The 14,354-nt window shown below is 47.9% G+C and overlaps 1 protein-coding gene across 1 annotated transcript in view; it reads right to left on the bottom strand.

Moving 5' to 3' along the window:
* Positions 1–13,996, bottom strand: part of KANK4 (KN motif and ankyrin repeat domains 4) — a 40,842-nt gene extending 26,846 nt beyond the window's left edge. Inside the window, exons 1-4 of the mRNA XM_017877273.1 lie at positions 13,893–13,996; positions 10,744–10,962; positions 8,701–8,788; positions 4,732–4,951 (exon numbers count right to left, since the gene is read on the bottom strand). Coding sequence (XP_017732762.1) covers positions 4,732–4,951; positions 8,701–8,788; positions 10,744–10,962; positions 13,893–13,972 — 607 coding nt within the window. The 5' untranslated portion in view covers positions 13,973–13,996. The remainder of the gene's footprint in view (positions 1–4,731; positions 4,952–8,700; positions 8,789–10,743; positions 10,963–13,892) is intronic.
* Positions 13,997–14,354: the final 358 nt, after the last annotated feature.

The raw sequence follows: 14,354 nt of genomic DNA, 5'->3' as shown, positions 1-14,354 counted from the left end.
TTTTTTTTTTTGAGTCCAGGTCTCACTCTGTCACCCACACTGGAGTGCAGTGGTGCGATCACCGCTCACTACAGCCTCAACTTCCTGGGTTCAAGCGATCCTCCCACCTCAGCCTCCCGAGTAGCTGGGACCACAGGCGTGTACCACCACATCTGGCTAATCTTCATATTTTTGGTAGAGATGGGGTTTCACCCTGTTGCTCAGGCTGGTCTTGAACCTCTGAGCTTAAGTGATCCCCCCACCTCAGCCTCCCAAAGTGCTGGGATTATAGACATGAGCCACCTTGCCTGGCCCAGTATTGACTTTAAATCCTAGTAGCACACTTAGTTATTGGGTGATGTAGGGTAAGTTTGCTGACTTTTTTGATTGTCACTTTCATGGTCTATAAAGAGGGATAATCATCCTATTCTAACAATAAAATTTCATTATTAAATGAAATAATTATATTCATTATTCTATAACATATTTATAATTATAAATACAATATAATTTATAACATAATTTATAAATATAATTCATAATACATTTAAATTATATTTAGCAGATGCTAAATACTTAGCAGAAGTCCACATCTGTGGGGCTCATTTGGGGTTTTATACCTCTTGTACGTACTCTCCTAGACAGCCGATACAGCCTTCCTAAACTCATAGATGACATTTGACCGAGGCCCATGCACTTTAGCTCAGCCCCATCACGCACCTGTCTTTGGTTGACTGTTAACTACCCCTTTCCAATCTATAACCCTGATTCTACTCTCACTTTCCTGAGAAGATTGAGGCCATCTGAGGCCGGTGGCCTCCACCTCCCTGCTCTCCTCAACATCTCTCTGCACTGTTACCCACTTTCTCCTTTTTTCGCTTTCATCTCAGAGAAATGAATGGCCCAGCGTCTTGCCTCGGCTGCCCTCACCTGCCTCTGCTGTGGAGCCCAGGCTTTCCCAGCTCCTCCCAGACCTTGCTTCGCCAAGTGGCTTCTCTCTTTTGTATCTTTCACCTCTCTCTTTCTCTGTCTCTGATTCTCTGTCAGTCTCTATCTCTCTTCCTTTTTCTCTCCCTGTCTCTCTCTCTTTCTTTTTCTGTCTGTCTCTGTCTCTCATTCTCTTCCTCTCCATCTCTCTCTCTGTCTGTCTCTCATTCTCTGTCTCTGTTCCCCACCTTACCTGTTCCTCTTCTTTCTTGGATTCTTCTTCTCAGTCAAAAAATATGTTCTGATCTCCTCTCCCCAAACACACACACAAAACCATCTCTCCGTAGGCTCTCCTGCCTCCTTCAGCCAAGACACTCCATCACTCCTTCCCCAAGCCTGGCGCTTCGCTCCTTCCCCTCTTCTAGCTGGTTTCCTCCCAACATGCCCCAAAGCAGCTGTCTCCAAAGTCACCAGTGGCACCCCCTGTCCCCTCCATCTGCCAAACCCAGGCATCATCCTTCAGGGACCCTGCAGAATCTGACACAGTTGACACTCTTTGTTTTTCATGGGCTGTCCTTCCCCATCAGCCACAATCCTCTTATTTCTTTTAGTTATCACACGACTCTGCCTAGGTCTCCTCCACTGGCGTGCTCTCTCTCTCTCTGCACAGGATAACCAAGAGCAAGAGAGGCCTCCTCTCCTAAAGGCCTCACTGCATGTGCTCCGGCTGGCCCCACCCAAAGCTCTGTTGCCTTTTCATTTTGCAGCTGGAATTCTCAATAGCCTTTGCACATCTCCAGAAACTAAAAATCTGCCCCAAACTGATTTATCCTTTTCGCTTCCTCCACATTTAGTCCTTCTCCTCCTACAGCCCACTGTCTTCTCAACCATCCAGGCTTGACAGAGAGCTCCAACTCACCTCACCAGTCGGGCACTACCTTCCCAATGACTTTTTTTTTTTTGAGACAGGGTCTCACTCTGTCACCCAGACTGGAGTGCAGTGGCACTATCTCGGCTCACCGAAACCTCCACCCACCCCAGGCTCAAGCGATTCTCCTGCCTTGGCCTCCCAAGTAGCTGGGATTACAGGCATGTGTCACTACCACCCAGCTAATTTTTGTATTTTTAATAGAGACAGGGTTTCACCATGTTGGCCAGGCTGGTCTTGAACCTCAAATGATCTACCCGCCTCAGCCTCCCAGTGTTGGGATTGCATGCATGAGCCACCGTGCCCAGTCTTTTTTTTTTTTTTTTTTTTAAATCTTTTGAGATAGAGTTTTGCTCTGTTGCTGGAGCTTTGTTGCTCTGGAGGCTGCAGTGCAGTGGTGTGATCTCGGCTCACTGCAACCTTTGTCTCCTGGGTTCAAGCAATTCTCCTGCCTCAGCATTCATAGTAGCTGAGATTACAGGTGCATGCCACCATGCCCGGCTACTTTTTTTGTGTGTTTTTAGTAGAGACAGGGTTTTGCCATGTTGACCAGGCTGGTCTTGAACTCCTGACCTCAAGTGATCTGCCCACCTCGGCTTCCCAAAGTGCTGGGATTACAGGCATGACCCACCATGCCTGACCTCCCAGTGGCTTTTTGCTATTCGGTTCCTACCATCCTCACCTATTATAAGCCCTCACTACCTCTCTGTGGACCTCTGTAATGGCCTTCTGTCTGCCCTGCCACCTCCTCTCCTGCTCCCTTCACTAACCCACCCCTACTGTCAATGACTCTTTTAGAGAATTACCCTGGTTATGGAGTTTCCTACAAAAAAACCTGCACTGACTTCCTGGGACCTTCCAAGCAGGGTTCAGCCTGGCACTCCAGGTCCTCCATTTCTCCATGTGGTGGCTCCAACTCACCCTTCCAACCTTAATTCCCATCCAATCCAAACTACAAGCTTTCTGGTCTGCATTTTTCCCTATCTAACCTCCATGGAGTTCCTTCTGCCTGGAACACTGCCTGCTGGAGTCCTACCTGCTCCAGTGCACCTTTGCCGCTCCCTGAACTAGACATACTCTCATTTCAGTTCCTAAATCACTTTCTCTACCTCTCTTTCATGAGCCACGATCCAGCTCCACCCCAGTTGCTAGACTGTTAGCTCCCAGGAAGCAGAGGGCTAACCTGGCTCACCTTTGCATCCCTGGTAGTAGCCAGTACGGACCTCATGCGTAGTCAATAAATATCTGATGAAAGATGAATGAATCAAGTTGAGTCAAATTGGTCAAATGGAGCCACGACCTTTGTTAAAAAGTGTCTTCTGAAGATGGGAAAATGCCATTTTCCCTAGAGGCAGTACGGTTATAGCTGTGGAGGTGGACAAACTGAGTACAAAACCTGACTCTACCCTTGACCAGTGCTGTAACCTGAGCAAGTTTTATAACTCTTGAGCCTCAGCTTCCTTAGCTGCAACATGAGAACAACACCCACATCACAGGAATGCTGTGAAGAACAAATGAGGCAAACAGAGGCAAAAGGGTCTGGTCCAGTTTCTGGAACACAGAAAGAACTTTCTTTTTTTCTTTCTGAGACAGAGTCTTGCTCTGTCGCCCAGGCTGGAGTGCAGTGGTGTGATCTCGGCTCACTGCAAGTTCCGCCTCCCGGGTTCACGCCATTCTCTTGCCTCAGCCTCCCGAGTAGCTGGGACTACACGCGCCCGCCACCATACCCAGATAATTTTTTGTATTTTTAGTAGAGACGGGGTCTCACCATGTTAGCCAGGATGGTCTCGATCTCCTGACCTCGTGATCTGCCCGCCTCGGCCTCGCAAAGTGCTGGGATTACAGGTGTGAGCCACCGCGCCCAGCCAGCCCAGAGGGAACTTTCAACAGTGAAGCATTTCCTCACCAGAAAGAAATGTGTACAAGAATTGCCCTTCAAGTCATTCTATCAAAAAGACACCCGCGTTTGTACGCTATCACAGCACAATTCACAATTGCAAAGACATGGAATCAACTTAAATGCCCATCAACTGATGAGTGGATAAAGAAAATGTTATATATACATATATATAAAATATATGATATATACATACATATACATATAATAAAATGTTATATGTACATATATGCACACACACACATACATACATTCCATGGAATACTACTCAGCCAGAAAAAAGAACAAAACAATGTCTTTTGCAGCAACTTGGATGGAACTGGAGGCCATTATCCTAAGCGAAGTAACTCAAGAATAGAAAACCAGGCCGGGCGCAGTGGCTCAAGCCTGTAATCCCAGCACTTTGGGAGGCCGAGACAGGCGGATCACGAGGTCAGGAGATCGAGACCATCCTGGCTAACACGGTGAAACCCCGTCTCTACTAAAAAATACAAAAAACTAGCCGGGCGAGGTGGCGGGCGCCTGTAGTCCCAGCTACTCAGGAGGCTGAGGCAGGAGAATGGCGGAAACCCGGGAGGCGGAGCTTGCAGTGAGCTGAGATCCGGCCACTGCACTCCAGCCTGGGCAACTGAGCGAGACTCCGTCTCAAAAAAAAAAAAAAAAAAAAAGAATGGAAAACCAAATACTGCATGTTCTCATTATAAGTTGGAGCTAAGCCACAGGTACATGAAGACATACAGAGTGGCATAAAGGACAGTTATACTAGAGAGTCAGAGGAGGGGAGGGCGGAAGGCAGTGAGGAAAAGCTACCTATTGGATACCATGTACACTATTTGGGTGATGGGTATACTACAAGACCAGACTTCACTACTGTACAATTCATCCACGTAACCAAAAACCACTTGTACTTCCAAAGCTATTGAAATTTTTGAAAAAAGTTTTTAAATTGCCGTGTCCTTCAAGGATGGACCCAGACTGTATGAATGCAACCACTTCTGACCTGTCTCCAGCAGCAGCTTCGCGATGGAGAAGTTGGAGTGGGACACGCTGTAGTGAAGGGCTGTGTTTCCGTTGCGATCGGCCAAGTTGACAAGCAGCTTCAGGAAGTGTGGGGAGTGAGGCTGGACCTCGCAGAGGTAGGAGGCCACCACAGCAGGGCTAGACGACTTCCGGCTGGAGACGCGGAACCACTCTTGACTGATGGTGTTCAAGCTTTGCCTCTGAAACCCCAAAAGAGACCAATTCCAAGAGGTTCCCTGGCCAGCAAGAGTTCCTCCCTTACACAAGGAAAGCCAGCTTTGGCCTCTGTCCCTTCAGCTCCCTCCAGCTTGCCATGTGATTATTCCTGAAGGGCTCAGAGCTGGTGGGGTTAGGAATGCAGCAACATACTTTGTAGTTGTGTGATCAGCCCCCTCTGGGAGTGGAAAGGAGGACTGGGAGGACAGCCTAGTAACCAGTAACAAGGCACTTAACTGGCGAAAGTTTGAGTCTGCGGGAAGTTTAGCTCACACCCCCAGTAAGAAGTTTAGCTCACACCCCTGGTATGCTAACAATTACAAAGGCCCTCTCCTTCCCCCTCACACAGCCAGCCCACACTGACCTTGCCCCAGACTCTACCAGGACTCCTGCGTGTGTTTAATAGGCATAGCTGGAAAATCGCATCATCTTACTAATGGGAAACATGCAAGCGAAGACAAACAACATCCCCAATTTATGCTTGAAATAAAACCCAAACAGGTGTGCTTGACATGTTTGGCTTTTAAGCTTTGCAAGGACCTTGAGAGTAAATGGTTTAACAACCCATGGCAGGGCCCTGCTATCTGCAGCATTCAGCTCCTCTGGGACCATGAACGAGAAGAGTTCCAGAGCCAATGACATCAACTCTGTGTGTGACATGACCTCAGTGTTTAAAGGGTATTTACCTAATGGGGAGGAGAAGCTATTGAGAAGTGATTATGATAAATGATTTCATACTCATGCCAGGAAGAGTCCTGGACTTGGAGTCACTAAATCGATGTGACACAGTTTAATCCCTGGCTTGGCCGGGCGCGGTGGCTCATGCCTATAATCCCAACACTTTGGGAGGCCGAGACGGGTGGATCACCTGAGGTCGGGAGTTTGAGACCAGCCTGACCAACATGGAGAAACTCTGTCTCTACTAAAAATACAAAATTAGCCGGGCATGGTGGTGCATGTCTGTAATCCCAGCTACTCGGGAGGCTGAGGCAGGAGAACCTCTTGAAACCCGGGTGGTGGAGGTTGTGTGTGAGTGCACCATTGTACTCCAGCCTGGGCAACAAGAGCAAAACTCCATCTCAGATTAAAAAAATAATATAATAGAAACAAAAATAAATAAATAAATAAAATCCCTGGCTCAGCCGTGGGACCTTGGAAGTCATATAACCTTTTTGATCCTTACTTGTTCTATTATAAAATGGGAGTAAAAGGGGACTGGCCCCTTACCTTCATGGTTCTACAGAGTGAGGTCCTTACACACCTGCTTCTTCCTCTAAGGTGGGGGCAAGGGAGACGGTATCCATTGCTTTGATCCCAACATGGGTGTGGTGCCAGGCTTGCATATCCTCTGATCACTTTTCTAGAGCAGAATCAGTGGAATCTTTTGTGGCTAAAACACTTTTATAAATCAGAGTATCTCCTTTACCCATGGGATCTTCAAGAAAATCTGGAGAAAGATCCTAATATTAAGGAACAGAGGGGTGGATTTTGTTTTTTGTTTTTGTTTGTTTGGTTGGTTTCTTTTGAGACAGAGTGGGCCAGCCTGTGGCCCAGGCTGGAGTGCAGTTGCATGATCTCAGCTTGCTGCAAGCTCCACCTCCTGGGTTCAAGCAATTCTCCTGCCTCAGCCTCCCAAGTAGCTGGGATTACAGGCGCGGGCCACTATGCCCAGCTAATTTTTGTATTTTTAGTAGAGACAGGGTTTTGCTGTGTTGGCCAGCCTGGTCTTGAACTCTTGACCTCAGGTGATCCGTCCATCTCGGCCTCCCAAATTGCTGGGATTACAGGTGTGAGCCATTGCGCCCAGCTGAGTGGTGGGTTTTGAATGAAGGGCTAAGAAAGACCTTAGTTTGATAATTCAATTAAGAATAAGTGACAGGAGTTTTGATCAACATCAACATATTGGTTCTTTTTTTTTTTTTTTTCCTGTGTTTCTGACAGGATCTCACTCCAGTGCTAAGGCTGGAGTGCAGTGGTGCAATCACAGCTCACTGCAGCCTCAACCTCTGGGGCTCAGGTGATTCTCCCACCTCAGCCTCTGAGTAGCTGGGATTACAGGCACGTGCCACCATGCCAGGCTAATTTTTTGTATTTTTTTGTAGAGACAGGGTTTTGCCATATTGCCCAGGCTGGTCTCAAATCCTGGGCTCAAGTGATCCACCTGCCTCGGCGTCCCAAAGTACTGGGATTACAGGCGTGAAACACTGGCCCTGGCCCTACATATTGGTTCTTTAGGGAACAACTATTTGTCAGATCAGCTAAAGATAAAATAACAAAAACGAGTTGGGTAAGAAATAAACACTGATGCATTGATCGTTTTTACTTCTAGGGCTCTTTTGCAAAGGAGAACAAAATGGCTTTTAAAAATGCTTACGGGTTGTTCCACCATGGGTCTTACAGCTGCTCTCAAAACTTGGGAAAATGTGTCTGTGCCAATATCCCTTGATTAAAAATAGAGTCACTATGTGTTTAAATCTCTGTAAACCATGAAGGTGTGAAGGAGCAAATGCGTATTTTCTTGTTTTCAGTCTCTTGACCCAGAGGTACACTTCAAGAAAAACAGTAATGACTACAGAATTAAACGTCAGGGCTTGAGAGGAATGGAAACATGCCATCCACCACCTTCATTTTATTGATGAAGAAACAGAGGCCCTGAGCATCAAACTGACTTGCCCAATATCTCACAGACGAGGGTTCTGTGAATAGCACCTTCAGTTCCCATTCTACATGCTTTTCACACTCTGCCCACAGTCCTCTCAAACCACAGGGCCATCGTGAGCCTAAGTCACAGAGTCTGATGACAGACACTCATGGTGCATTGCTTAATGATGTGTGGGAAGTGCCTCTGAGCCCCCGGCCTGCTTTCTTGTGCATATCCACGGGCTCCACTTCCTCAGCGTGACCCATCACTTCAGGCAGCAGTGCTTGGGTAAAGGAGAGAACACCCAGAGGAAAGGGGCCCTGGCCTGCACACTCAAACCACTGCCTCACACTGTGCACTGTACACTCACACCACTCACACTACTGCACACTCACACCACTGCCTCACACTGTGCACTGCACACTCACACCACTGCACACTCACACCACTGCCTCACACTGCACACTCACACCACTGCACACTCACACCACTGCAAACTCACACCACCACCTCACACTGTGCACTGCACACTGACACCACTGCACACTCACACCACTGCCTCACACTGTACACTCACACCACTGCACACTCACACCACTGCCTCACACTGTGCACTGCACACTCACACCAGTGCACACTCACACCACTGCCTCACACTGCACACTCACACCACTGCACTCACACCACCGCCTCACACCGTGCACTGCACACTCACACCACTGCACACTCACACCACTGCCTCACACTGCACACTCACACCACTGCCTCACACTGTGCACTGCACACTCACACCACTGCACACTCACACCACTGCCTCACACTGTGCACTGTATGCTCACATCACTGCACACTCACACCACTGTACACTCACACTATGGCCTCATACTGTGCATTGTATACTCACACCACTGCACACTCACACTGCTGCCTCACACTGCACACTTACACCATTCACATCACTGCACACCCACACTACAGCCTCACACTGTAAACTGCACACTCACACCACTGCAACGGACTAAAGTCACCCTGGCAGAGTTAACGTCTTAAACAGAAGGGAAATCTTTACATGACAATGAAAAATGAGAGTACCAAGAGCTGGTCCGTGGTGGTCCCAGTTTCTGGCAGATGCTGGCTCAGTGCCTGGCATGCATTAAGAAATTCTTCTGAGGGTTTATATCTAAAGAAAACAAATATATATACACACATATTTACATAATCATTCTTCATGTTGATAAACAAGACTTTCACTCTCCTCCTCTTTCACATCTCAGCAGCTCAAAAATCCAACCCGGGCAACTGCCCTAGGAGGGGGCGTGCTTCAGAAATCCAGAGTGACCACGGTGTGTGCTGATGTGACTTGGCTTCTGAACGCTTCTGAAGATGAGCCAAGTGTGTTGCCCATTTAATCCTGCTTTTGTCAGGGGCTAGGGCCGATAACCAAAGCATTTAGGTGGGGGGTCGTGGTAGGGGGTGGTGGACAGGCCCAACTGCATTTCCTGGCATGCTGGGAAGGGGAGGGCTGTCTTTCTGACTTTGGACCAAATATTTTCTGCCTGGGAGGCTGCAAAAAAAAAAAAAAAAATCAAAGAATCCAATCCATACCAGAAAATTTCTTCGGGTTATTCTTCCATGGAGGACACCATAAGCACTAACAGAGTCAGTAATATGAGACGCGTTGAAGCTGGGGTGTCCACAGTGACAAGCACTCTTCTCGTATTAGTCTGAAGGAAGGCTCAGCACCAAGAGGCCTCAGGTGAGGCTTAAAGACACTGGACACAAAGAAGCCGACTCACTTGGCCTGTCCTTATCTTGCTGCCACATTGGAGCAGCCCTGACCTGGGTGACAATAGGCTCCCATTCACTGTTCACCACTCCTCTGGCAGCCAGGCTGGAGATGGTGATAGTGATGATAATGGTAATAACCGTCTCGTTTCTACCATTTACTGAGAGCCTAGTCTGTGGGAAGTGCTGTGCCAAGCATTTACTTGGTTTTTCTCATGTAGTTCTCAATCAAACCTATCAAGTTGCTATTATGCACATTTGACAGATGAGGAAACTGAGGCAACCACAGCTCAAGGACTTTGCCTAAAGTAACACCATGGCAGAGGCAGGAACTGAGTCCAGGTATGCCTGACTCCAAAGGCAATGGTCTTCTTTTCCTCCCATATGACCTCCTATCACTTTACTTCTATTATTTTTTCTTTAAAAATTAAATACTATAATTAAAATAGAGATAGAGTCTCACTCTGTTGCCCAGGTTGGTCTCGAACTCCTAACCTCAAGGGATCCTCCCACCTCAGCTTCCCAAAGTGCTGGGATTACAGCTGTGAGCCATGGTGCCTGGCTGCTCCCATCACTTTAAAAGACACATCACTGGCCAGACACGGTAGCTCACACCTGTAATCCCAGCACTTTGGGAGGCTGAGGCGGGTGGATCACAAGGTCAGGCGTTCAAGATCAGCCTCGCCAACATAGTGAAACCCCATTTCTACTAAAAAATACAAAAAAATAGCTGGGCATGGTGGTGGGCGCCTGCAGTCCCAGCTACTTGGGAGGCTGAAGCAGCAGAATCACTTGAACCTGGGAGGAAGAGGTTGCAGTGAGCCGAGATTGTGCCATTTCACTCCAGCCCGGGCGACAGTGCAAAACTCTGTCTCAAAAAAAAAAGACACATCAATTTAAAAGCCAGCATGGTCAACAGGACAGGCAGAAAAGCGTATGGGTAACAATCAGAAGGACTGGGGCTGGGGTCCCTGCTCTGCTGGCTGCATCCCTGCACTTCCCTAAGTCTCTGTTTCTACATCTGTACAGTGTGGCGGTCACAATAACTTCTACTCGGCAGGACTGTTGAAAGTCGTATATAGGATACTTGTAAAGTCCTTCACAGTTTCAGCGCTAGGTAAATGTTGACTTTATACGTAGACACCGGCTGTGACAGTACATTCCACGAAAGCAGGAGCCATATATCTGCCTCATTTGATGAGTGCACAGTGTGGGCATGAAACAGAGACTTAAACAACACTGGCGAATGGATGGGTACATGAATGAACAAATGATCGCATGAGTGGGTGGATATACGCCCTTGCCCTTTTTCAGAGGAACAAGTGCCCACGTTTGTGTCCATTTGCTCACCTCTCAGCCTTGGAGTGGGGGACTTCTTCCCCAGCCCCACTTTCCTGGGCAGCATGGCAGGCGCCCTCGGGGATGCCCTGCCCAGCCTCGCAGGTGAGGTGGGCGTCTTTGACATGCCTGTGGTCTGGGCCATCACACTTCTTCTCAGCCTCACTGTCAGACAAGTCCTCTGGGGAGCTGTCCTCACCACTGGTCTCCTCACTCGAGGTAGTCTCATACCTGGGGTAGGAAACAAAGGTCACTCATCCTGTCTTTCCTGCCCAGTGCCCATGTCAACACCAGTGAGAGCTGGGTGGGCCTCAGGTAACACTCCGCAGCTTGCTAACCTCCTCCCCGACTCTCCACACCTACCGGCAGGGTGACAGGCTCCCAGGAATCTTAGTGTCAGAAAGACATGCAGTCTTTCTGACTGCACGGTGCAGGGAGGCTATTTGGGGAGACTCAATTAACTGTGCTCATTGTCAAAATAATTAACTGTGCTCATTGCAGCAAACCCACCAGTAGCCTGTCCCCTCATTGGTTGATGCATTTGGTGACCCATACAGGCCATCCAGCGTTCTCATGAAAGCATTTGCTTGTGGAATCCTAATGTTAGGTCTGGAGAGGGGCCCAACTCCAGGCAAACATCCCCACCTCCACCCTGAGTTCGCCAAGTTGCCTGCAAATCTTCACATCTCTGGGTGAGGGCGAGTCCTCCCTTCAGCTTGCTCCAGCCCAGCTTGCACCTGGCAAGGCATGAACTCCTCCACACCTACATCCAGCGCTCCGTGGGATACCCCAACACAACATCTGCCTGTCTTCGCTGCAACCTGTTTGAACTATTGCTTGGAGCAAAAAAAGGGAGAGCACAGGCCACTTGACTCATGGCCCTCTTTCCTGGTAGTGACCCTTATGTTCAATTATAAGTGACTCTGTTGAGTTGGCAGACCAGAGGCCAGAGGCCATGGAGGAAAGTCCTGGAAGACTGATTGACTCCTCTACTGATATTCAACAGGAGATCCCTGATGGAGAATGCTGGTGGTAAGATGATTTCAGGTTCTTGGGCCACTGGACACAGCCACAGGGACTGGTGGCCATGGCTTCCACTGAATCCCCTAAGGACCCTTCTCTGAATGGTGGCCTCTACATAAAACCCCTGTGCTCAATGGATTTGCAAACCCAGTCTGTTCCCTGGTATGCTTATATTCTGTCTCACTTAAACCCTAGATATTTCTTCCTCTATTACGCAGGAACAACCTTTCATGTTTGTGATTAACAGAGTGGAGGTCATATTACATTTCCCAAACAGTACTCATCTTGGAACTGCTTCCATAAAAACTTTGCCTGGAAGTTCACTTATTCATTCAACAGGAATTTATTGAGCACCTGCTATGTGCTGGGGCAGTTCTAAATCCTATACCAAAGTCCCTGCCCTAGTGGAGCTTATATTCTAGTAGGGAGGGTCAGAAAATGAACATGTAAACAAATATTACATTCAGGTGGTGACAAAAAATGAATAAAATAAAAAAAAGAGCCATGGGATAGAAGGATAAGAGGAGTGGCTACTTTAATTAGAGCAGAAGTTCCTAACCTTAGTGATACATTAGAATCATTTGAGGGTGTTTAGAATTCCCAGTATGTGGACTGCACCCAGACTGATTAAACCAGAGTGTTCAGGGAAAGGACCCAGACACTGGGATGTTTTAAAAGCTCCCCTGGTATTTTCAGCGTGCAACCAAGGCTGAGAATCACTGCACTGGAGTAACAAATGCTGAGGAATGTCCAGGAGAGGAGGACTTTAGCAGGGAAACGGCAAGTGCCAGAGCTCAGCCCATTGGAGGGAGGGAAGGAATGGCAGTGGCAGAAACTAAGGCTGAGCAGAGCCATGATTTGGTTCTTCCAGGTTTGCATGCAGAGTGGGGACCGCTGGGGGTGTTTAAGCTGGGGAGAGACATGACCTACACTAGGCTTTGAGATTAGGCTGATTCTCCTTTTCTGTACAGGAACTGTAAAAGCACACAATCCCATGTCAGATGTTAGTGGAAGTGGGAACAGCAACTCGCCTGTGACACCCAGCTTATCATTTCTTTTCTTTTCTTTTCCTTTTTTTTTTTTTTTTTGAGACTGAGTCTTGCTCTGTCGCCCAGGATGGAATGCAGTGGCACCATCTTGGCGACTCACTGCAACCTCTGCCTCCTGGTTTCAAGCGACTCTCCTGCCTCAGCCTCCTGAGTGGCTGGGACTACCTGGTGTGTGCCCCCACGCCCAGCTAATTTTGTATTTTTAGTAGAGATGGGGTTTCACCATGTTGGTCAGGCTGATCTTGAAATCCTGGCCTCAGGTGATCTGTCCACCTCAGCCTCCCAAAGCGCTGGGATTACAGGCATGAGCCACTGCACCCGGCCCTGGTTCATCATTTCTGACGTTTCCCCTTGTTGGCATTTAATGTCTTCCCTTCTGGTGTGACTCAAATTAGCAGGGATTCTGAGCTCTCTGGGCAGCCTTCAGGGTTTGGGCTTCCACACCACCCTGTGCTTCCTCGCCTAACATAACTTATCTCAGCACATCAGCATTTCATCTTTACTTCTGCTCTCTGTGAGCTAAAGGCAGGGACCTTTATTTATTTGACTTTTCAATCTCCACGACCGAGCACACTGTTGGCATTTAATAAGTGTTTGTTGAACATTCAATTCTCTAGAATATATAAGGTTTTGTTCATGTTCTAAGTCAATAGTCTAGTTGTTTTTCTTCATCCCCAAACACTTGGGCTTGGCTTGCAGGAAGTTAAAGGAAGAAAACAATTAAATGGATGAAATTTGAAGTTCCATGAATTAACAAAGTTTGTTACTAGTTTCAGTTTTATGGTTCAAGTTAAATGCCTTCCTCTAAGGGCCCGTATACCCCCAAAACTCCCAGAAGCCACCTGGAGTCCTGGCCCTGGGGAAGACCAAAGCCAAGACATATTAAAAGCAGAGGTTCCAACAGACCACCACAGCTGGCAAGAAGCCAAACACATGCAAACCCGAGATGGAGTTTTAATGGGCCATTGAAATTAATTCCCTTGAAGAGGAATGAAAACCAGATGCCTCCCCCTAGGAAAAGAGAGTGTGAAGGACAATAGCAGGAGAGGTAGCAAGAAAGGCAGTCTGAGCTTCACAAGCGATGCTTACCCACCGTTAACCCCAACAAACTGAAGGTTCTTTTTGGTTCCATTACCTCCTGCACGGAAGCCATAGTCTTTCTTTTTCATTATGGATTTAAGGCTGGTCGACGGAGAGATCTCTAGGCAGACACAACATCACAGGTTAGAATGATCTCGGGGATGCATGGCAATGTAGCAAAACCAGGATATTACTTTGAGGGGACAAGGGTTGCCCGTGTGTGGAGAGGTAAGAAGGGACAGGGAACCAGATCATGTAAATCAATGTTTTGGGGACCTCTTGGGGGAGCCTTGCTTTCTGCTCAATGTCGTGAGAACTTTCTCTGTTAACGATGCCCCTCTAGGTGTGGATGAAGAACAATGTGGTGTAGGTGCCATTGCTGCTCCTGTCTTATGGCTGGGAAATCTGAGGCCCAGACTTGCTCAGTGAATGGCAGTGCAGGAGAAGAACTTAGGCCTCTGGACTCATGAT

Source organism: Rhinopithecus bieti, unplaced genomic scaffold, assembly GCF_001698545.2.
Source record: "Rhinopithecus bieti isolate Rb0 unplaced genomic scaffold, ASM169854v2 scaffold_6380, whole genome shotgun sequence".
NCBI classification, from domain to species: Eukaryota; Metazoa; Chordata; class Mammalia; order Primates; family Cercopithecidae; genus Rhinopithecus; species Rhinopithecus bieti.
This window is presented reverse-complemented; position numbering and strand designations above follow the sequence as displayed.